At 43.8% G+C, this 24,455-nt stretch overlaps 1 protein-coding gene across 3 annotated transcripts in view; it reads left to right on the top strand.

Moving 5' to 3' along the window:
* The window catches only part of RALGPS1 (Ral GEF with PH domain and SH3 binding motif 1), a 777,507-nt gene that overhangs the window by 544,613 nt on the left and 208,439 nt on the right, over positions 1–24,455 (top strand). For all 3 annotated transcript variants that reach the window (XM_030207496.1, XM_030207498.1, XM_030207497.1), the window contains exon 10: positions 21,416–21,553. In XM_030207496.1, coding sequence (XP_030063356.1) covers positions 21,416–21,553 — 138 coding nt within the window. The remainder of the gene's footprint in view (positions 1–21,415; positions 21,554–24,455) is intronic.

Genomic DNA, 24,455 nt, shown 5'->3' on the forward strand with positions numbered 1-24,455 from the left:
ATTAATGGTTTTCATCCACAAGAGCTACTTTAGCCTTCCAAATGACATTCATGTTTGCTACTTTGTTTGGATTCTACTAAATCGATGTACAGTCTGTCCCTGTTGTGCTGAAGTCCCTCTTTGGTGAATGAAATTTAAGTTATCGGGTTAACTTCAGGACAGTTTCTTTGCTGGCTTGGGCTTAAAAGAAGAGAAGAAAATAATCAAGGCACATTTTGTACAGCAAAGAGTGTAAGTATACATTGATATGAAATTGGAGGGAGTAAAGCTACCCTCAAGAATAATGTAAGGAATGTGGAGCAGCTGCCTAGTTAGAACAGTGGGCTAGGAACCGGAAAAGATAGGGTTCAAATCACTTCTTCACCGACGCTAGTTGTGACATAGAAACCTAGAAAAATGAAGGCAGATAAAGAAAATATGGTCTATCCAGTCTGCCTATTCATGCCATCTTCTAACTGTTCCTCTCTCTTAAACATCCTATGTACTTACTCTAAGCTTTCTTGAATTCAGATAAAGTCTTCCTCAGGTTAATCCTGAGTCTGACCCTTTTTGCCTTCATCCTATGCCCCCTAATTCCAGAGCTTCTTTTCAATTGAAAGAGACTTGCCTCCTGTGCATTTATGCAACAGAGGTACTTAAACATCTCTATCATATCTCTCCTCTCCCATCTTTCTTCCAAAGTATGGATATTGAGACACACTGACCTCAAGGTCACACCTGGCTATTATAAAGAGTTTTCAGACTGCAGTTCTGTGACAGTATAAGCATGAGCATAGTTTGTTTCATTTAGGGGTGCAAAGGATAGGGCGGGGCATATTAACATATTCATTTGCCCTCCTCTCCTCTCCATGTCCAGCGATCTCTTCTCTCCCCCTTGCCCTCCTCTCCTCTCCATGTCCAGTGATCTCTTCTCTCCCCCTGCCCTCCTCTCCTCTCCATGTCCAGCGATCTCTTCTCTCCCCATGCCCTCCTCTCCATGTCCAGCGATCTCTTCTCTCCCCCTGCCCTCCTCTCCATGTCCAGCAATCTCTTCTCTCCGCCTGCCCTCCCCTCCTCTCCTCCATGTCCAGCGATCTCTTCTCTTCCCCTGCCCTCCCCTCCCAGCCATGTCCAGCGATTTTCCCTGCCCTCCCTCAGCTCCTCGACAGCCCTCCTCTCCGTTCCTTCCCCTCCCCCCGGTGCATTTAACCTTTTTATTTTCAGTGGCAGCGACAGCAGTGAAGAAGAAAACACTCGGGCTCGCCTACAGCTTTTCCCTTCCCTCACACAGTGTCCTGCCTTCGATGATGCATTCCTGTTTCCGTGAGGGCGGGACACTGTGTGAGGGAAGGGAGAAGCTGTAGGCAAGCCCGAATGCTTTCTTCTTCACTGCCATCGTTGCCACTGAAAATAAAAAGGTTAAACATGCTGGGGGGGGGGGGGGGGAAGAAACGGAGAGGAGGGCTGTAGGTCGGGGAGCTGAGGGCGGGACGGAGGGAAAGCTGCCTACATTGTTGCGCCGGCCCTGTGTTTGGGAGAGGCAATGTCCCCCCTCACCCCCCCAAACTGCACCCATAAGTACTTGATCGCCAAATGGTCTGGATGTTTCCTGTTTGAAAACCCTACTTCAAGTCAGAGGTATAGCCATACTCGGTATTTTGGATGGGCCCGTCCACGCTTACGTGACCCTCCCCCCCCCACCCACACACCACAAATATCTTCCCGGAGATATTTTTTAAGAATATTAAGAGGTTTTTTTTGTTACCTACCCCGCATCTTCTCCCTCACCTCTGCGGCGTCCTGGCATCTGGCTCCCGTCTCTGAACTCCGTCCCTCCCCTATGTCAGTGCAGGCATCCTCAGTGCCTGCAGCAATTCATTCAGGCTTCCATCTTCCATGTCCCGCCCTCACTGACCTCATTGACAGTTTCCTGTCTGGTCGAACGCGGCAGATGGAAGCCTGCGGGGTCAGCTCAAGCAGCAAGAATGAATTGCTGCAGACGCAAAAAACACCTTTACTGACACCAGGGAGGGAAGGGGTTCAGAGACCAGACTGCATATGCTGGGACACCAGGGGGAAGAGAGCAGAGTGGCGCTTCAGCTGTGTGGGCCTGAGCCAAGATTGGGTGGGCCTATGCCCCCTAATAATATTTATTTGTTTTGTAAAGCATATCCCAAAGACCACAATACTCTTTAAACCCCTATTTCTGTTTTGTTTGATTACCCGCTTTTTGCCTTATGTCTGCTTCCCTTTTGATGCTCATGTTTTCCTATCCGTATTCTCTTATTTAGCTGCTTACATTATTGTATTTGTTAATTTTTATGTAACTATTATACCCTGCTGTATTATGTAATTTTCTTGTAACTTTGTTAGCCACATTGAGCCCGCACAAGCTGGGAAAATGTGGGATACAAGTGAACCAAATAAATATAGCTGGGTAAATAGACTTTCTGAAAATTGACCACCCTGTAGACAAGTAAGATATGCGTAGGGAGGAGTACTGAGGAGTCTACTTACTAAGGACTGTGTTAGCAGTTAATGCAGCAATTAATGCATGCTTACAGTTAACGTGCTACCTTAGCAGTGGGAAACACACTCATTTCCATATTAAATCACTTAGGGGCCCTTTTATTAAGGCGCACCTAAAAGTGGCCTGTGCTGGTGTAGGCGCATATTTTGGATGTGCACAGGTCAATTTTTCAGTTCGCCTGGAAAAAAGTCATTTTTTTTGTGGCTGAAAATGGACGTGCGGCAAAATTAAAACCAGCGCGTGTCCATTTTTGGCCTGAGACCTTACCACCACCCATTGACTTAGCGGTAAGGTCTCACACGCTAACCGGGCAGTAAGTGGCCAGCGCGCATAAGCTGCCAATTATGCAGGGTAAGCACCATGCGGTAGAAAATAGAAAATATTTTCTAATGCATGTTTTGGGTGCACGTCAAAAATGGAATTACTGCTCGAGGCACACAGTAGCCAGGCAGTAGTTCCAATTTGGCATGCGTTGGACGCACATAGGCACCTACGCACCTTAGTAGAAGAGTCCCTTAGTGCAGAACGGGCACAAAATGGAGGCAGAACGGGGCAGGGAATGGGCCTTACAGTTCATGTGCTGGTAGTTACCATGTATTAACATGGTAGTAACACAGCAGGTAATATGTAAATAGCTTTGATTGTAACCACAGAATGGCGGTATATCAAGTCCCCATCCCTTTTCTCTTTCCCTTTAAAGTAGGTAGATGTGGCCAACTGCATCACACTGTCAGTCATGCAGTTAAGACACATTTAAAATTTTTTCTCTTAATGGGAAGTTATTTCAAGTGCCTCCAGTAGTCAACACAAGATGTTTTAAAAATAAAGATAAGACTTTCCTGGGATTGAAAATTCAAAATTTTCCCGACATCTCTAAGGATACTCAGAAAAGACGTCAACAGTTTTTGTTAATGAAACCAGGTGTTTTTCAGTTAGGAGTGAAGAAATATATTAGCCTTGCTAGCCCTTGCTTTCAGTAAAATACAGGCCAGTAGCTCATAATAAGAGCTAGGCTTCTTAAAATCAAAATCATCTCTGATACAAAAGAGAGCTAGCTTGTAAAAATCAGAGATCACCTTTGACACAGTTACTCACTGTAGCAAGTGTTGAACTGGCAAGGGAGGGGGGCATTTGCTCTGGGACTGGCACCTGCAAGACGTCATGAGCAAGAGTTGCTATGGTTATGTAGAGATAGTACTGGGTCAGCTGCACCCCGGGTGAGAACATCCAAAGGAGGGGGGCTAGGGGAAAGTTTGGGGAAAATGCAAAGTCATCTAACAAGATGCGCTCTAAGCATATCTTGTTTATACTTAGAGCTTGATAACATGTGAAGTCATTTTGATCAACTGATAAGGTCCAAGAACCCTGGTGACAAAACTGGGGTCCATTGAAATGAATAGGGCCAAAATTGTATATAAGGAACAGTCTGGGGGTATTGAATCAGACAAGAGAAGGCTGGAGGCAGTGGCGTAGCTAGGGTAGTTGACACCCGGGGCCGGTTATTTTTTAACACCCCCCTCCAAAATCCAGTACTAGGCATACCGAGAATATAAAACACTCAGGATCTCTAGAACAATTTTACCATACCATAAGCAGTAATTTCTACGAGTCACATAAGGAAAAGGAAAACATCTTAAACACTACAGTGAGCATTAGAACATCAATTCACCTATTGTAAAATGTAACCAGACAGAATAGTACAGATCGTCGATCCTGCACAGTCAATGCCAACTGAAAGCCGTGTCTTTTTCACAAACACAGATAAACCCTAAACCCCTATAGAATAAGTAATCAAACTTTCTATTTAGACAAAAATTAAACTGAACCCCCAAGAGGCCAGACTGAGCATACAATGCAACACCACAGAAACAGAAAATAAAATACCACCATTTTATTGGACTAATACATTTAGCTTTCAGAGACCAAAACCTCCTTCCTCAGATCAGATCAGTACAGTATAGTGATTTTACAATATCCTATCCTGGCCTGAGGAAGGGGGTTTTGTTCTCCGAAAGTTAGTCAAAATATATTAAAATTAGTCCAATAAAGATTACCTTATTTCCATGTTCTATTTATTAACACAGCTACAATACTACTTTATCCTAAAGCAAAAAAATTAAAATATATATATTACTTGCAGTTTGTTGTCTCTGGTTTCTGTTTTCCTCATCTTCTTTTCACTGTATTCCTTCCATCCACCATCTGCCTTCTCTCTCTCTCCCAGCCATCCAGTGTCTGCCCTCTCTCTCCTGTCCCCTCCATCCAAAGTCTGCCCTCTCTCCCTGCCCCTTCCATCTAGGATCTGCCCTCTCTCCATGTGCATCTCCTTCCTTTGTCTTTCCTTCCCTCCATTCTTGTCCAACATTTCTCCTCTCTTCTCTTTTCCATCCATGTGCATTTCCTTCCTGACTTTCCTCCCCTCCATCCATCCATCCATGTCCAACAACTCTCCATTCTCTCCTGCCGTCTCCTCCATCCACCCATATCCTTCAAATTTCCTCTCTCCCCTGCCCCCATTCATCCATCCATATCCAGCAATTCTCCATCTATGTCCAGGAACTCTCCATTCTCTCCTGCCGTCTCCTCCATCTACCCATATGCTTCAAATTTCCTCTCTCCCCTGCCCCCATTCATTCATCCATGTCCAGCAATTCTCCTCTCCTCTACCCCTCCTCCATCCATCCATATCCAGCAAATTTCCTCTCTCCCCTGCCCCCTCCCTCCATCCACCAGCAATTCTCCTCTCTCCCCTGCCTTCCCCTCCTCTCCAGTGATCTCTTCTCTCCCCATGCCCTCCCCTCCCATCCATGTTCAGTGATTCTCCCTGCCCTCCCTCAGCTCCCCCACAGCCCTCCTCTCCGTTCCTTCCTGCCCTCCCCTCCATCCATCCACCCACGTCCAGCAATTCTCCTCCTCTGCCCTCCCCTCCAGCGATCTCTTCTCTCCCCCATGCCCTCCCCTCCAGCGACCTCTTCTCTCCCCCATGCCCTCCCCTCCAGCAACCTCTTCTCTCCCCCATGCCCTCCCTTTCTCTCCCCCATGTCCAGCAATCTGTTCTCTCCCCCTGCTCTCCCCTCCAGTGATCTCTTGTCTCCCCCATGCCCTCCCCTTCTCTCCCCATGCCTTCCCCTCCAGCAACCTCTTCTCTCCCCCATGCCCTCCCCTTCTCTCCCCATGCCCTCCCCTTCTCTCCCCCATGTCCAGCAATCTGTTCTCTCCCCCTGCTCTCTCCTCCCATCCATGTCCAGCATTCTCCTGTCTCCCCTGCACTCTCCGTTCCTTCCTTCCCGCCCATTGCAGCCCTCCTCCTCCTCTCTGCCCCCCCCGTATCACAACCTTTTACTTCCCGTGGTGGCAGCGGCATCAGTTCCGTTACAAAGAAGGCACTGTGCAGGTTCCCTTCTGGCTTCAGCTTTTCCCTTTGCTCTTCACACAGTGAGTGTCCCGCCTTCGCAATGACGCATTTCCTGTTTCCGCGAAGGCGGGACACTAACTGTGTGAAGAGCGAAGGGAGAAGCTGAAGCTGGAGGGGAGCCTGCAGCCTTCTTCGTAAGTAACTGACGTCGCTGCCACTACGGGAAGTAAAAGGCTGTGATACAGGGGGGGGGGGGCAGAGAGGAGGAGGAGGGCTGCCGAGGGCGGGAAGGAAGGAGGAGGAGGGTTCTACAAGGTGCCCATGGAGGGGGGCGGATTTTGGGTGCGGGGGGGGGGGGGTGCCCGCAAGCAGCGGGAGCGGCGGAGCACCCCCCCTTATGCTGACACCAGGGGCAGACCGCCCCCTCCGCCCCCCCTTGCTACGCCACTGGCTGGAGGGAGATGTGTCGTGGACTGCTGTTCAATTCATATGAATACCTGCTTCCCTGTACCATCATTGGGTGAGATGATAATGCTAATAAACTGTCTTACCATATCTACTGCATACTGGGTTTCTTTCTAATTGGGGAATTTGCCACTGCTCAGACGGTGTAGAACTGTCATGTGCAGATGCAAGGTTGGGGTGATTAAGTATCTAGGGGGGATTGGCAATTCTGTCCAGGATAGCAAAAAGCCCTTGGCTTCCGCTGCTCAACCGGGTGAAGCAGACCTAATTCATTACAGGAGCTACCTTCTTTTTACGATATCCATGTAAATGTGTCATTAGGTGTCAATCGGTAAAATATGTCTTTTATGAGACTTCCCATCTTACAGCTTTTTTGTCAACTAAATGAATTATTAGGGGATCCCAATAATAGCTGTCTCTTAATTTAATTTAACAGGAATGTAGTGATTCATCAGATGAAGGAAATGCCTTTACTGTTTTCCTTAAATTAGAATTTCCATTGTTTAATATTTTGGATCTAAAATGTAGAGTTGAGTTATGAATGACAGATAACATTTTTCTTTTTATTTTTTTCTATTATATAATTGCAGATTATTGTTGTCATATCATACTTTTCTGTACAAGTATTCTTTTTTGCTTGATTAATTTTTTGAAATTTTGATAAATTATTATTATTTTTATTATTATTTATTGCATTTGTATCTCACATTTTCCAACCTTTTTGCAGGCTCAGTGTGGCTTACAATGTATCGTTCTTGGTGGCGAACAGATTAGAAATTATATCATAAAGACCATGAATGACATAATAGTATATAGAACAAGCAGATATATGAAAAAAAAAATTGTCCTGATATTAGGTAAAGGTGGAGATGTGTCACATTTACATGTGTTGATGTTTGTGGTATGCCTTTTCGAAGAGGTGGGTCTTCAGAGATTTATGAAAGTTCGTTAGTTCATAAATCGTTTTTAAGTTGCATGGCAATGCGTTCCATAAGTGTGTGCCCAGGTAGGAGAAGTTTGACGCATGCGTTAGTTTGTATTTTAGACCTTTGCAACTGGGGAAATGAAGATTAAGGAACGTGCGGGATGATCTTTTAGTGTTCCTGGGTGGTAAGTCTACCAGGTCTGATATGTAGGCTGGGGCATCTCCGTGAATGATTTTATGAACTAGTGAACATATCTTGAATGCGATACTCTCTTTAAGTGGAAGCCAGTGTAGTTTTTCCCTTAGGGGTTTAGCACTTTCATATTTTGATTTTCTGAATATAAGTCTGGCTGCAGTGTTCTGGGCGGTTTGGAGTTTCTTGATGATTTGTTCTCTACAGCCAGCATATAGTGCATTGCAGTAATCTAGGTGACTAAGCACCATTGACTGTACCAGGTTGCGAAAAATAGTCCTTGGGAAGAAAGGTCTTACTCTTTTTTAATTTCCACATTGAGTAGAACATTTTTTTTAAACCCACTTTGTGGAGTGGAGGAGTGGCCTAATGGTTAGAGCACCAGTTTGCAATCCATAGGTGGCCAGTTCAAATCCCACTGCTGCTGCTTGTGATCTTGGGCAAGTCACTTTACCCTTCATTGCCTCAGGTACAAACTTGATTGTGAGCCCTCCTGGGACAGAGAAATATCCAGAGTACCTGAATGTAACTCACCTTGAGCTACTACTAAAAAAGGTGTGAACAAAATATAAATAAATAAATAAATAAAGATGTTTTACAGTTACTGCACACTAATATCTGGCAGTTCTCAAGTAGTAATTGCAAACCTTTTACCACAAGTTAATAAATAGGCCTCACATTGCAAGTACGTTTATCTTTTTTAATTTTTTTAATTTTTAGAAGTGCCCCCTAGGGTGCCCGGTTGGTGTCCTGGCAAGTGAGGGGGGCCAGTGCACTACAAATGCTGGCTCCTCCCAAGACCAAATGCCTTGGATTTGGCCGGGTTTGAGATGGCCGGCATTATTTTCTATTATGGCCGAAAACCGATGCTGGCCATCTCAAACCCTGCGAAATCTGACATTTGGCCGGGCCCAACCGTATTAGCGAAGAAAAAGATGACCGGCCATCTTTTTCGAAAATACGGTTGGCTCCGCCTACTTACGGCGCCGGCCCCGAAGATGGCCGGCCAGCTATTTGGTCGGCGCCGTTCGATTATGCCCCTCCATGTTATGCAGATAATTGGCCCTATTCTATAACTGCGCACCAATTGCATGCCTACCTTTGGGCGCCACTTATAGAATTTGGGAGTATAGGGTTGCTCAAACATGACCAGTTTAGTACTTGCTGTGATCACCAGGGTCAGCACATGGAAGCATCCTAATTCTAAAATTCATGTGCAACAGGATATGATATAGTGTTGCTAGGCAACGTATGAGCCAATGCTTATAAACACACCACAATGCTGCACCCTCCTTAGGCCAATAGCAGAAACACACCAAGGAAAGAAAAACTGGTTCTACAATTTCCATAAGAAGTACTGGGAGATGCATGACTGCAGCAGGGCTTATGCCAGTCCAATACAGGAGTAAACAGATTTATGTCTGAAGGTGAATTAAAGGTGGGAACATACTTGAGTGAACTAGTGTTTGTAGGCAGGTCTGTGAGTGAATTGGAGGCCATCAGTGGACTACTTATAAATGCTTCTCCTCCTGTGTGCTCTGAATATCCTCTTTCAGACCATAATAAATATTTTCTTGTTTTGCTGAGTATCTGTCAAGAATCTGATTGTGTATCAGCTGCTATTTGGGTTGCTTACACTATTTTATCTCCTGTCAAAATGAATTTGAGTGAATCACGGCTTTAATTTAGAATTAGGGATTCTTATAATAAACTAACAATCAACACCCCAGAAAAAACGTCCCCAATGAAGAAACTGGATTTTTCAGTTGTATCTGACCCCCCCCCCCCAAAAAAAAAAAAAAAAAGGCAATCTGATGATGTCCTCTAGCTACTATCCTTACAGATAACTGGCATCATCAGTGCAGGACCAGTTGGGAACCCACATTCTGCAATTCCAAGAAAAGACCAAGGGAACATTACATAAGAACATAAGTATTTCCATACTGGGACAGACCGAAGGTCCATCAGGCCCAGTACCCTGTTTCCAACAGTGGCCAATCCAGGTCACAAGCACCTGGCAAGATCCCAAAAAATTACAATACATTTTATGCAGCTTATCCTAGAAATAAGCAATGGATTTTCCCAAGTCCATCTTAATAATAGCTTATGGACTTTTCTTTTAGGAAATTACTATAGCCAAACCTACTAACTGCTTTTATCACATTCTCTGGCAATGAATTCAAGAGTTTAATTACACATTGAGTGAAGAAATATTTTCTCCAATTTGCTTTAAATGTACTAAATAGCCTAGGAGTCATATGTGGCTCGCAGAAATTTAATGAGAGTGGGAAGCTTTGCAGAGGGAGTAAGTGCAGGGTGCAGCAAGGTAGGTGGTAGAAAGGAGTATATTCAATGGAACCAATGGTGAGGGAGTATGAGCGAAAGGGGGAGGGGCTGGCGATGGTTGGTGTGGTTGTCAAGTGATGGAACAAATGTGCTGTCCACCCTTTGCAAGGCTCAAGGGAAATAAATGGAAGAGCTTTCTGCCCCACCAGAGGAGGGAAAGCAAAGAAGAGACTGATATGAGACACCCCTCACTTATCTCCTCTGGTTTGAGCAGCTGACTGGAAGATGTTGGAGAAAAGTCTGAGAGCTGTTCGTTTAGCTGAGTTTGAAAAAGGTTCAGCAAGGTCCTGGAGGACAAGGCCTTAATTCATTATTAAAAAGGGTAGACTTGGAGACACGCACGGTTTTCCCTTGCAGTAAGCAGAATGGAATCCATCTACTTTCTGGGATCCTGCCAAATACTTGTGACCTGGTTTGACCACGGTTGGAGACGGGATACTGAGTCTGATGTACCTTTGATCTTATGTTCCTATGGTGGTGATCGTAAGATAGTGTAATTTCCTATAAGAACAAAGGCAGAAATGGGGTGAAAAAAAATTCTGAGGTTGTAGGCTTCAGGAATTTCAGCTTTATTAAGATAACGGAGGGGAGTATACCCTAGGGAGACTGGAAGAGGGTGGAAGGTTCTAGTCAAGAATAAAACAGTGGACTAACTTATGTAGGTATGGTCAATTATTTAGTTCCATACCCATTATGGGCACAGTTAGAACTGCTATTTATGTGGTTCTACTTGCCCAGTTAGTAACATAATAATATAGTAGATGACGGCAGATAGGGACCTGTATGGTCCATCCAGTCTGCCCAACAAGGTAAACTCATAGCATAAGGTGTGACGCGATAGGGCAGTTAGCTATGTGGGCACCTGCATTGGCACTGAATATTGTCAGTGCCCGCATAACTTCCAGGACTACCCTGACTCTGGATTGGATTTGAAGTGTCTACATACAAATGCTAGAAGCCTAAAAATAAGATAGAAGAGTTGGAGTATATAGCACTAAATGAAGAGTGGAGGAGTGGCCTAGTGGTTAGAGCACCAGTCTTGACATCCAGAGGTGACCCCCACTGCTGCTCCTTGTGATCTTGGGCAAGTCGCTTAACCCTCCAGTGCCTCAGGTACAAAATTATATTGTGAGCTCTCCAGGGACAGAGAAATACCCAGTGTACCTGAATGTAACTCAGCTTGAGCTACTACTGAAAAAGGTGTGAACTAAATCTAAACAAATTTAAAAAAATAAATAAAGAGGTAGATATAATAGGTATCTCAGAGACCTGGTGGAAGGAGGACAATCAATGGGACACTGGGTTATCAGGGTACAAATTATATTTGTTGGTGAGGCCCCACCTGGAGTATTGTGTTCAGTTCTGGAGGCCGTACCTTGCTAAGGATGTAAAAAAAAATGGAAGCGGTGCAAAGAAAAGTTACGAGAATGGTATGGGATTTGCGTTACAAGACGTATGAGGAGAGACTTGCGGACCTGAACATGTATACCCTGGAAGAAAGGAGAAACAGGGGTGATATGATACAGACGTTCAAATATTTGAAAGGTATTAATCCGCAGACGAACCTTTTCTGGAGATGGGAGGGCGGTAGAACGAGAGGACATGATATGAGAGTGAAGGGGGGCAGACTCAAGAAAAATGTCAGGAAGTATTTTTTTCATGGAGAGAGTGGTAGATACTTGGAATGCCCTCCCGTGGGAGGTGGTGGAGATGAAAACGGTAGCGGAATTCAAGCATGCGTGGGATAAACATAAAGGAATCCTGTGCAGAAGGAATGGATCCTCAGAAGCTTAGCCGAGATTGGGAGGCGGGGCTGGTGTTTGGGTGGTGGGGCTAGTTCTGGGCAAGACTTCTACAGTCTGTGTCCTGAAAATGGCAGATACAAATCAAGGTAAGGTATACACAAGAAGTAGCACATATGAGTTTATCTTGTTGGGCAGACTAGATGGACCATGCAGGTCTTTTTCTGCCGTCATCATCTACTATGGAAATAGTAGACCTGCTCAGGGATAGGATTTGTTCAGGCACATAACAGTGTGCCTAAGTTTTCATTTTCAGGGGTGGGGGGGGGGAGTATACAGAGAAAAACCAGGAACCAGTCTCTGCAGGCACTTTTTCCCACACCTTTGCCATTCTGGCTCAGAGCAAAATCCATCAAGCCTAGTATCCTGTTTCTAATACTGGCCAACAAACATATAAGGAAAGTGCAGTACTTTCAGATTTTAAATTTTGGTGAATATTATTATGGGAAATTTTCAAAACTATTCGTCTAGGGGCAAAGATTTACAAAGCCGGTTCTTCTTGAAGGTATACAACCCCCAAAGAAAGTTGAATTGGTATGAATGTAATTCTCTTTAAGCTTTATTTTTAAATGATTTAGTTAGTTCAGCTTTTAATTGAAGCTATTAGGGGTATGTCTACTAAAAATCCACATGGAAAACATTTCTGTTTAAGCATGTTCTACGCTTAGTTGATGTCCCAGTGCCAGCAAAGGTACCTGGCGGTGGCGACGGGCCAGGGGCGTCGAAAGTGGTAGGGGGTGTCAGTGGGCTAAACTGTGCCCCCCACAGCGGGCTCTGGACTCCCCTCCTGCCAAGGTCTGGCGGTGCCCCTCGTTCTGATACGTTAGAGCAGGGCTGCCAAGAGACAAAGCTGGGCCTGGGGAAGGTCCGTCACTGCCCCCTGTAAAGAATATGTAGGCAGCTCTGGGGAACAGAAAGAAAAGAGGAGAGCAAGAAACTACAACTCCCCGCAGGCCTCAGGGGAACCCTGGGCTAAGCAAGAATACCCCCGTTACAGGCAGGCATCCCCCAAGAAAGAACCCGAAATAAGGAACTACAACTCCCAGCATGCCCAAAGGGAACGTGGGGATAAGAGAAACTATGTGCATTCCCATGAGTCACCAGAGGAGGGCCGCAGGGGAAGGAGTAAGGCTGATTCTCCAACCTGGTGGAAGAGGTGGTGGAACAGGTGGGTGGAGAAAGAAGAGACACCAAAGAGCTTTAATGAAAGAAAGGGTGAGCAGCTGGAAGAAGGGCGGGGGGAAGAGAATATGGATTGGGTTCCTGAGGAGAGAGAGGCAGAGAGTGAGCCTTGCCCTATGGAGTTGACCGAACCGGAGAACACCCTGGAAGAGCCGATGGACTTTTCAGCTCTGGCTCAGCGAAAGCCAAGGAAGTAGCGGGGCCAAGCCGGGTCATGCGGGAGGAGGTCAGGTAGGAGTATGACTGACCAAGAGGGTGGGACCCTAGGCTTTGAGCCCGCGCAAAGCCATTACTGAGCTGTGTTTTGAAGCTTGGCTAAAAGTGAACTGTGTTTTGAAAGCCTAGCTGAACTGAGCTGTGTTTTGAAGCTGGGCTAAAATTGAACTGTGTTTTTTAAAGCCTAGCTGAACTGAGCTGTGTTTTAAAGCTTGGCTAAAAGTGAACTGTGTTTTGAAACCAGGGCTGAATTGCGCCTGGGGTTTTTTCTTTCTTTTCCCTGCTACTTACTCTCCAAGGGGCCGGGAGAGAAAGCAGCGGTTGAAGCCTACCCGGTGTAGCATTATTTGTTGTTTTGGAGAAGCAATTGAGAGAAGGCGGGACGTTCCGCCTATTCAATAAAAAGCTTCATTATATTTGTTTCTGAGAAAAGGGGCGCCATACAGGAGTGTGTTTTTTTTTTGGTTTGTTTTTTTTTTCTTGGAAGAGCTGCAACCCAGGAGGAAAGAGGATCTACTTTACACCCCGTCACCACCTGCTCCTCCTCGGGCAGCCACTGCCCCCTTACCTTCCTGCGTCTACTCTTCTCCTCCCTTGGTCTGTCAGTCTCACAGCTCCTTTGTGCTGAGACTCGTGCTATCGCATTAACGCAATCACCTGGGTCCTAACATACAGGAGCAGGAGAGAGACAGACTCCAGTTCCGGGTCCCGGGACTCTTGCCTCCCCCTGCATGCCCTTCTCTGTGGCCCTGCTGTAGTGTAGTGCTTCTCAACCCAGTCTTTGAGGCACATTTAGTCCCATCAGGCTTTTAGAATATCCACAATGAATATGCATGAGATAGATTTACATGCACTGCCTCCTTGGAATGTTTAAATCTATCTCATGCATATTCATTGTGGATATCCTGAAAACCTGATTGGACTAGCAGTCCCTTAAGGATTGGGTTGAAAAGTACTGCTCTAGAACAAAAATGTTTTTGTAAGTTATTCTTATTCTGTTTGGCACTAGAGGAGTCTCCTCCTTCAAAGGTGTGGTGGGGGGGGGGGGGTGCAAGGAGTTGTGCCTCAGGGGTCAGCCCAACTGAAGTTGGATTTTCAAACAGGAAACATCCAGTCCATTTATACTGTCATAGGAGAGCAGTCCAAAAGCTCTTTATAAAAGCCAGGTGTGATCAGCGTATCTATGGGTTAAAACAGATGTTACATCTCAGCCACATTAGTGTTTACTCACTGCCATTTTCATGTCATCATTCGCCTCTATACTTCTCTCACTAAAAACCTGTCATTTATAAAATGTGTTTTTTGTTTGATTTTAATTACAACCTTAGCTATTTTTAAGCATGCCATGTCAATTAGCAATGCTATCTAAAGCTAGGTAAAATATTGAACATCGTCCCACTGGTATACTGTTTCCAGGTCACAAGTACCTGGCAAGACCCCAGAAAGTACACTGTGTTTCAAAAAAGAAAATGTATACAGAGCTTGTTTTCTACGTAACTCTGTCAAAAAGTGACCAATTTCAGTAAAATTTGGGATATATCATCCTGAATAAATTTGCAATAAGCCTACATTCACACCAGCCACCTCACTTTAAATGATGGCTCCACCACCTAGTGATTATCATCATCATATTCGCAGATGCCATTTTGCTTTAGAAACAGTTACCATGGTTTTCAATCAGGAGGATCTGTCTGATCCTTATTGAAAATTTGTATCTGGAGAAAGGTTATGGTTCTTGATGCAAGTCTCCAGAAAAGAGATGGAAGAAGGTTTTGAAGAAATTGCAAAAAAGAGGCTCAACTGCTCACCAGTCATAAAGTGGCAGGGCTCAATCAGGTTACACTTAAGAAAACATTGTGATAGTTGAAGAAACAGGTAGGTGAGGTGGCTGGCATGAGTGTAGGCTTATTGTTAATTTATTCAGATGATGTATCCCAACTTTTATTGAAATTGGTCACGTTTTGACAGTTATGCAGATAACAAGCTTTCTATAGTTTTTTTTTTTTTTTTTTAACAGAGTATGGATAGATTTCCTGCTGCTTACCCCCAGAGATAAACAGTGATTTTCTCCAGGTCTACCTTAATAGTGGTTTAAGGACTTTTCCTCTAGAAATTTGTCCAAATCTTTTTTTAAACCCACCTACACTAAACAGCTTTTACCACTTCCTTCGATATCAAATTCTAGAACTTAGCGGCCCTTTTACTAAGCTGCGTAGGGGCCTATGCATGCCCAACGCATGCCAAATTGGAACTACTGCCCTGCCCTGGCGGTAATTTCATTTTATACACGTGTCCAGTAGGTGTGCCGGAAATTTTCTGACATGCAGCGCTAACCGAGCGGTAGTCGGCATTGTACACACACTGATGATTACTGATGATTACTGCCCAGTTAACGCATGAGACCTTACTGCTAAGTCAGTGGGTGGTGGTGAGGTCTCAGGCCAATTTTCATTTTGCCGCATGTCCATTTTCAGCCCCCCCCCCTGCCCCCCAAAAAAGGCCTTTTTGCAGGTGCGCTGAAAAATGGACCTGCATGCGCCCAATACATGCATCTACACCAGCGCAGGTCACTTTTCGGCGCACACTGTGTGTGACAAAATTCCCTAGGGCCAGGTTCTAGCATGGCTCTTCTGTTCCTGTGCATGGCAGCACCACAGAGCAGAGTCCTTCCTTCCTGCCGTATCCAAAGAGGCTGTTTGGGCGTGGCAGGAATGAAGTACTCTGCTCTGCGGTGCTCCCGCGCACAGGAACAGGAGAGCATTGCTAACGCCGGTCAGCCCCCCCTTGGATGCTGGGCAATGAGGAATTTTGCCCCTGCCCCTCCCCCTCTCGGCGGCACTGACCGTCAGCTTCTGCATACAATGTGCTATAGCCCATGTAACCTGATGGTAATGTATCTTTCAAGAAGCTGAGCATTTTTGAAAACATCAGAGTAACCATGTTGTGACCTTGTCCATCTGATGGTAAACTTCTTTTCTTCTCACTCACTGCTTGAACTCTTCACTTTAACAAAAGATCTTTCGTGGCAACCAAGCATTTGAACTCCTTTAATAAACCAAACAGTATCTTAGAAAACTGTCTTCCTGGCTCTGTGCAGTAGAATTCCCATGATAAATACAGTAGAAACAATCCATTTTTTATCTAGCATTTTGTCAACATGGTAATTAATTCCTGATGTGTGTTTTTGAGTAGGGCTTTGTTGATGGATTGTTGATGGAAGGCTGCCGCTTGGACTGAGACATTCACAGACGTAAGAATGTGTTTTTAGACTTGGTCTATCCTTTCTTCTTGGCACAGTCCATAGTCTCAAGGCCCTGATTAAAACCTTACTGTGGGCATAAGTCTCCACCATATAAGGTCAAGTGTGTGTATTTTTGATCTATATCCTTTCTATGTGAAGATATTCCCATAGCAAAAGTTTGGATTGAACCATGAAAAATTGCTTTGTGTTATCATATGACTATTAAATTTTATTGCTTTTTGCAACAAGAAGTTCTATATAATGGTTGCTTCATTCGTATCAAATGGAATCTTAATGCTGTTTGGTGAGCATTTTGGGTGCCAAATCCAGAGGCCAAAGGGAATTAAATTACTTTGGGTAAAGGTAGAGTTTGGATCCTACCAGTCTTAAGTGCATGGCCTGGGGGTCAATGGTGGCCCCCAGAGACATCTGGAGCAGCCTCCATTGTCTTTCTGAGGGTTTTTTCTGCTACTGCCTCTCTACCCAAGCTGAAGACAGAAAGGGAAAAATGGATGGGGAGAAGAGATGCATTCTTGAAGGAGAAGACATTTCTCAATAGACAAAAAAGAATGCACTTGGAAATGCTCACAGCCTTGAGGATACCATATCCCCACTGAAGTTTGAGGGTGGGCTGGTGGGGATGGATGTCACTGACACACACTGGTCAGCAGTGTTGAAACCCTGCATGGGAAGATATTTGGCAGTTCTTGTTCAGTTCATTAGAATCCAAAGTGGCCCCAGCTTAAAAATTAATGAAGAGCACTGGTTTGGATTCATTGGAATGGAGAAAATGGAGGAAGAAGAGTAACCTAATGGTTAGTGTGGCGGCCTGATTGATTCCCACTGCAGCTTCATGTGACTCTGGGCAAATCATTTATTCCTCCATTGCACCTAGTACAAAACAAGTACCTGTATATAATATGTAAACTGTTTTGTTTGTAATCACAGAAAGGTGGTATATCAAATCCCATCAGCTTTCCATAAAATCTTATTGGAATGGCAATGAAAGACTGACTTTATCTGTACTACTTAGAATTAAGACACTTGACTTCAAGGGAAAATATAGATTTGGCCACAAATGTTTTATACTCATATTTAAAACACATTGTTTTCACCTCTCTAGACTTTACAGTGTTTTTAGAATTAACGTAATTGTTGAATGAAAACTCTACCCAACATGGGCTATACTTATTCAATTTCAGAAATATCCATTTTATAACCCTGCTTTTTCATTTTTAATCTATTATTGTAATTCTTCAATCAACATCCCTTGGAGTGTCCATGTTTGCTTATCAAATGTAGTTTTTGACAGTTGTGCTATGTAGTCACATTATATAGTCTTACTAGACATTTCTATTTTACTTATTTCTATTTTATTTCCATTTTTCATTTCATTCCATTTAACTATTTATATACCACTTAGACCTAAGCGGTTTACAGTTTCATTTTACAGGTACTGTTTAAATTTATATTGCTTAAATGGTATGTTTTATCATAGTTGCACTAAACATAATTAGAAGCATAATATAAAGTATAACATTCATAAGAACATAAGAATATCCATACTGGGTCAGACCAGTGGTCTAGCCCAGTATCCTGCTTCCAACAGTGGCCAATCCAGGTCAAAAGTACCTGCAGAAACCCAAATAGTAGCAACATTCCATGCTACCAATCCCAGGGCAAGCAATGACTTCCCCCATGCCCATCTCAATAACAGACTACGGACTTTTCTTCAAGGAACTTGTCCAAACCACTTTTAAACCCAGGTATACTTTGGGGTCCTTTTACTAAGGTGCAGCGCAAAATGGCCTGTGCTAGAGTACACACCCACAGAAGGTGATCTCTCCATAGGAGAATACAAGACAAACGAACAACCAACCAGTGGATCCAATAAAAATCCTCTCACAATGAGTGTCTTCCTGAACAAGGTCTTTATTCAAATCTACAGAAACGACCCGACACGTGACGTGTTTCGGCCGTCAAGGCCTGCGTCAGGGGTCTAGTAGTATGTGGTGCAAGATTGCCTTGTTAGTCAGATGAATATCAGCACATAAACTGCTAACAGAGATATCTTGTGCGATGCGCTACTGACCTTCTCTGTCATACGCTGTGCTAGAGTAGACATGTGTATTGGATGCGCGCAGGTCCATTTTTCAACGTGCCTGCAAAAGAGACCCTTTTTTTTGGCCGAAAATGGATGTGCGACAAAATAAAAATTGGTACACGTCCATTTTGGGCCTGATATCTTACCGCCACCCATTGACATAGCGGTAAAGTCTCACACATTAACCAGGCAGTAATGGTCTACGCGCGTTCAATGCCGATTACCACTGGGTTAGCGCCGCGTGATGGAAAATTTCTGGTGCGTTTAGTGGAAGCGCGTAAAAAATGAAATTACCACCTGGTATACAGCTGTTGCCTCAGAGGGAAATGGACCTTTCTGTAAAGTGCTTTGTGGTTCACAAACGACTCTCTGAACACAATCAAAATTCCTGGTCCAGCTCCAGCCAGTCATGGGTAATAGCATTCATGAAATGGAATTTGCACATAATTTTACTGTGGGATAGTCTAAGCAATTTTAAAAGGAAATGTGTGTTTTATGCATATTATTATCTTATATGTTTTTTGAACCCAGACAACTTGTAGAATTTATTATAGTGGCTAGGGAAGAGGAATGGGTCCAAGTAATTTTTCCACAATCCACTGAGGTCGTCGGCTAGGATAAGTATATCAGCTATAGAATGTTTATCTTTGAGTAAATTTCCTTAAGTTTATAGTGTGTACTCTTGAATCTTTTATTGTGGTCAAATATTAAGTAGATCTATTTTCTGATTGTAATGCAGTGTTGTTTTATATTGAATTTCTGGTTGTCGCAATGATGTAATCGTGATATTAGTATTGAAACAAATGATAAATATATTTTTTTAAAAAGCTTATTAAATATCTACCAATATCTGATTCTACTCTCAGCTAAGGATCTTCTGTTCTTATTCCTTGCTTTCTCAAATGCCTGTAGGTCCTCATATATCCACTCCAATTAAAAAAATAATAATAAAACACTGTGCAGAATACATTAACTCCTTTTACAGAAGATGAGGCTCTTTTATACAAACTGGTTTAGCTGATTTTGGGGGTGCTGAAGATGGTATTTAATTTTGTATGATCCTGTTGAGATGTTCACTGGAGGATTTCTTATAAACTTGTCCTTTTCCAGTGCTGATATGGACTGAGAAGGATGCTGCTGAGCTTGGAACATAATGCCTGAAATTTGTGACTTAATTCACTCAGGGATCCTTTTACTAAGCTGCGGGGAAAAAGGGTCCTGCGGTAGCAGCGGGGGCTATTTTTCCCCACGTGCCAGGGCTGTTATTACCACAGTAGGTAAAAAGCAACCCCGAAAAAAATGTCCATGCGGTAAGAGTACTCTTACTGCGTGGCCTTGTGGGGGAAGCACTTACTGCCACCCATTGATGCCACTTTGGGCCAGCAGTAGTTACGGGATAGCGTGCGATAAGCCCTCATTGGGCTTACTGATGCTTTGTAAAAGGGCCCCTTAACCTGTAGACCCCACTACTGCTGAATCCTCGTCTCTGGAACCACCCACTTGAAAGCATAGAATGAAGTCAATTCAGAATTGAATCTTTGAAGCAGAGGCTGTAAATCAGATGTACTTTGGAAAAAATGCCATGGCAAAAGAAAGAGAAAAACAGTCAATTTGAATAGTTACAGCCATGGGTTATGTAAAAAAGTTTGTATCTGTCCCCAGAAATAAATCTGTGTTCAATGTAATAAGATAATGCAGTCTTCTGTCTTATGCAGTCTTCTGTCTTAATGGAGATTCTGTCTTGCCTGAAGAAAAACTAATTTTACACTTGTTTGAAACTTTAACAACCACAAAACTTTGTATAAACTTTGATTTACCTCTGATAAATCTAGTTAGAAGTGTTTATTTGGTGATAGTTGATTTAATCTTGCATGTTTTTATACATAAATATCCATGTGCCTTCTGGATATGAAAAATACAGTATTTTATCAACAAGGATCTCAATGCACTTGCCAAATAGACCCTGGAAGCAAGGACAAGCAAATCATAGAAACGTGGATAAAAGATATTTATCAGTCACGGTCATGCAACGCTAGACTTTACAGCTTACATTGAAAACCCGCAAAAGCATACATTGTTTGATGAACTGAGGCTTTTTTCCATTTCATGTCTATGGAGAAACTACCTGATTAAGGGGCTCTTTTACTAAAGGGCAGTAAGGGGTCCTTTTACTAAGGCGCACTGAAAAATGGCCTACACTAGGCGTGTATTTGGATGCGCACAGGTCCATTTTTCAGCAAACCTGCAAAAAATACTGGGGTTTTTTGGCTGAAAATGGATGTGCAGTAAAATAAAAATTGGCACACACATCCATTTTGGGTCTGAGACTTTATCGCCACCCATTGACTTAGCGATAAGGTCTCACGCGTTAACTGGGCGGTAATCATCAGCACATGTACACTGCTAATTGCTGCCTGGTTAGCGCTGCGCAGCAGAAAATTAAAAAATATTTTTTGATGCGTGTATTGGATGCACGTAAAACTTAGAATTACCGCCTGGGGCAAGCGGTAGCTGGGCGGTAGTTCTAATTTGACACGTGTTGTACACGCATCGGAAAATATGCGCCTTAGTAAAAGGGCAAGATATTTAAAATTAGAAAAGATCTACTCAGCAAGACAAATTGTAAATATACTGAGAAAATCATCTAGAATATATTTCTCCAACAGCCATCAGCCTCACTGTGTAAAGCAAATCCTAAAACATGTATCAGCCCATAAATGGTTTGCATGAAGGAAAACTCGCTGATCTCCATACTCGCATTCATCCTGCTGCCATCACAGTCAAGTCGATTTCCAAAACACACAGATATAGAGCTTTGCTGAAGATGAGTTGATATGTCTTCTGCTCACTTTTCTCTGAACCGAATTAAATGTTTATTGGATTTATGGATTATGCTTAACTCCTGTTAACACAGTGAGTTCTTCTCTGGAAAGAAGAAAAGTTTATTCCTACTTCATACTCCTAGACATCTCCCAATGCTTCATATCATAACAATGTGATAAATTTCAGATGAGTTTCTTTATTAACAGCTTGCTATTGGTGATCTAAAATGTATTCCTACCTTTTCTTGTTCTCAGGAATTTATCTTCTGGACATAATCTATATTGATTCTGCATATCCAGCTTCAGGAAGCATCATGGAAAATGAACAAAGGTCCAATCAAATGAACAACATTCTGCGAATAATTGCAGATTTACAAGTCTCCTGCTGCTATGGTTAGTAACCAAGCATTAATCATTTCCATTTATATTGCATTTTATTTTATTTATAAAACACTTAGGTGGGAAATGATTGAGCTACGTTAGGGCAATAACCTGCACTACTTGCTCCTTAATGTGGCATCATGGGCATTAACTTATGTTGTCTTGCCCTAACGCAGCAATATTTAAGTCACCATGGGTTACATAGTAACGAGATACAAAATATGCAAATGCATGTAAAGCTACTTAATACAATGTAAATGTTATAATGTGACTTGCATGCACATTGCTAGTCGTGTTATAGCCCTAAAATGACTGTAAAATAATCCCAGGGTTATTTTACTACCCTAGAGCATCAGACTATCAAGCTGCAGCCTGATGCTCCCAACCATTACCCGCAGGGTCGTCCCCCCCCCCCCCCCCCCAATACTGACCCCCTTCGAAGAACAGCCCCTCATAACACCTCCCTTAGCATGTTGGTTATTCAGCATTTTACATAAGTACATAAGTGTTGCCATACTGGGACAGACCGAAGGTCCATCAAGCCCAACATCTTGTTTCCAGCAGTGGCCAATCCAGGTTACAAGTACCTGACAAGATCCCAGAACAGTACAATACATTTTATGTTGCTTATCCTAGAAATAAACAGCTGATTTCCCCCATCTTAATAATGGCTTTTGGACTTTTCTGTTAGGAAGCTATCCAAACCTTTTTTTAAACCCCGCTAAGCTAACTGCTTTTGCCACATTCACTGGAAATGAATTCCAGAGTTTAATTACACGTTGAGTGAAGAAATATTTTCTCTGATTTGTTTTAAATGTATTACTTTTGGGCTCATTTTTGAAAGAGAAGGACGCCCATCTGTTGGAAGATGGGTATCCTTCTCACAGGGTCATCCAAATCGGTATAATCGAAAGCCGATTTTGGACGTCGCCAACTGCTTTCCATCGCAGGGACGGCCAAAGTTCAAGGGGTTGTATCGGAGGCGTAGCGAAGGTGGGACTTGGGCGTGCCTAACACTTGGAGGCCCTCGACCCATAATCGAAAGAACCAAGGACATCCCTGATGAACGCTTGGACGACTTTACCTGGTTGTGTTTTTGTTACTACCAAGGCACAAAAAGGTGGCCAAAGTGACCAGATGACCACTGGAGAGAATCGGGGATGACCTCCCCTTACTCCCCCAGTGGTCACTAACCCCCTCCCACCCTCAAAAAATGTCATTCAAAATATTGATTGCCAGCCTGTATTCCAGTCTCAGATGTCATACTCAGGTCCATCACAGCAGTATGCAGGTCCCTGGAGCAGTTTTAGTGGGTGCAGTGCACTTCAGGCAGGCAGACCCAGGCCCATATCCCCCCTACCTTTTACGTTTGTGGAGGAAACAGCGAGCCCTCCAAAACCCACCAGAAACCCACTGTATCCACATCTAGGTGCCCCCCTTCACCCGTAAGGGCTATGGTAGTGGTGTACAGTTGGGGGTAGTGGGTTTTTTTTTTGGGGGGGGGGGGGGGTTGGGAGGCTCAGCACACAAGGTAAGGGAGCTATGTACCTAGTTTCAATTTATGAAGTCCACTGCAGTGCCCCTTAGGGTGCCCAGTTGGTGTCCTGGCATATCAGGGGAACCAGTGCACTACAGATGCTGGCTCCTCCCATGACCAAATGGCTTGCATTTGGTTGTTTCTGAGATGGACGTCCTTGGTTTTGATTATCGCCGTAAATCAGAAACGATCAAGTCTAGGGGTGACCAAATTTCAAGATTTGAACATCCTTGACCGTATTATCGAAACTAAAGATGGATGTCCATCTTATAAGCACTTAAGCACTGCCATACTGGGAAAAGACCAAGGGTCCATCAAGCCCAGCATCCTGTCTCCGACAGCGGCCAATCCAGGCTTCAAGAACCTAGCAACCCCCCCCCCCCCCCCACCCCAAAAAAAAAAAAATAAAAATTTAATAATGTTCAATGGACTTTTCCTTCAGGAATCTGTCCAACCCCCCTTTAAATTCCGTAAGGCCAGCTGCTGTCACTACATTCTCCGGCAACAAGTTCCAAAGTCTAACTACACGCTGAATCCCCTTGTGTCCCCTGGTTTTGTTGTTGTTTGAAAGTGTAAACAAGCACTTCACATCTGTCCGCTCTAATCCGCTCATTATTTTGTAGACTTCTATCATATCACCCCTCAGCCGCCTTTTCTCCAAGCTGAAGAGCCCTAACCTTCTCAGCCTTTCCTCATAGGGAAATCGTTCCATTCCCTTTATCATTTTCGTCGTCCTTCTCTGCACCTTCTCTAATTCCTTTATATCTTTTTTGAGATGCGGCGACCAGAATTAGACACAATACTTCAGGTGCGGTCGCACCATGGAGCGATACAACGGCATTATAACATCCTCATGTTTGTTTTCCATCCCTTTCCTAATAATACTCAACATTCTGGGCGCTTTCTTAGCTGCCGCAGCACACTGAGTAGAAGTTTTAACGTCTTATCAACGATGACTTCCAGGTCCCTTTCTAGGTCCGTGACTCCTAACGCAGAACCTTACATGACAAAGCTGTAATTCGGGTTCCTCTTAACCCACATGCATCACTTTGCACTTGTCAACATTGAACTTCATCTGCCACTTGCACGCCCAATCCCCCAGTCTCGCGAGGTCCTCCTGTAATCTTTCACACTCCTCCTGCAACTTGACGACCCTGAATAACTTTGTGTCATCTGCAAATTTAATTACCTCACTAGTTACTCCCATCTCTAGGTCATTTATAAATATGTTAAAAAACAGCGGTCCCAGCACAGACCCCTGCGGGACCCCACTAACTACCCTTCTCCACTGAGAATACTGACCATTCAACTCTACTCTTTACTTCCTATCTTTCAATCAGCTCTTAATCTATAGTAATACCCTACCTCCGATCACAT

This window comes from Microcaecilia unicolor, chromosome 6 (genome assembly GCF_901765095.1).
Source record: "Microcaecilia unicolor chromosome 6, aMicUni1.1, whole genome shotgun sequence".
NCBI lineage: Eukaryota > Metazoa > Chordata > Amphibia > Gymnophiona > Siphonopidae > Microcaecilia > Microcaecilia unicolor.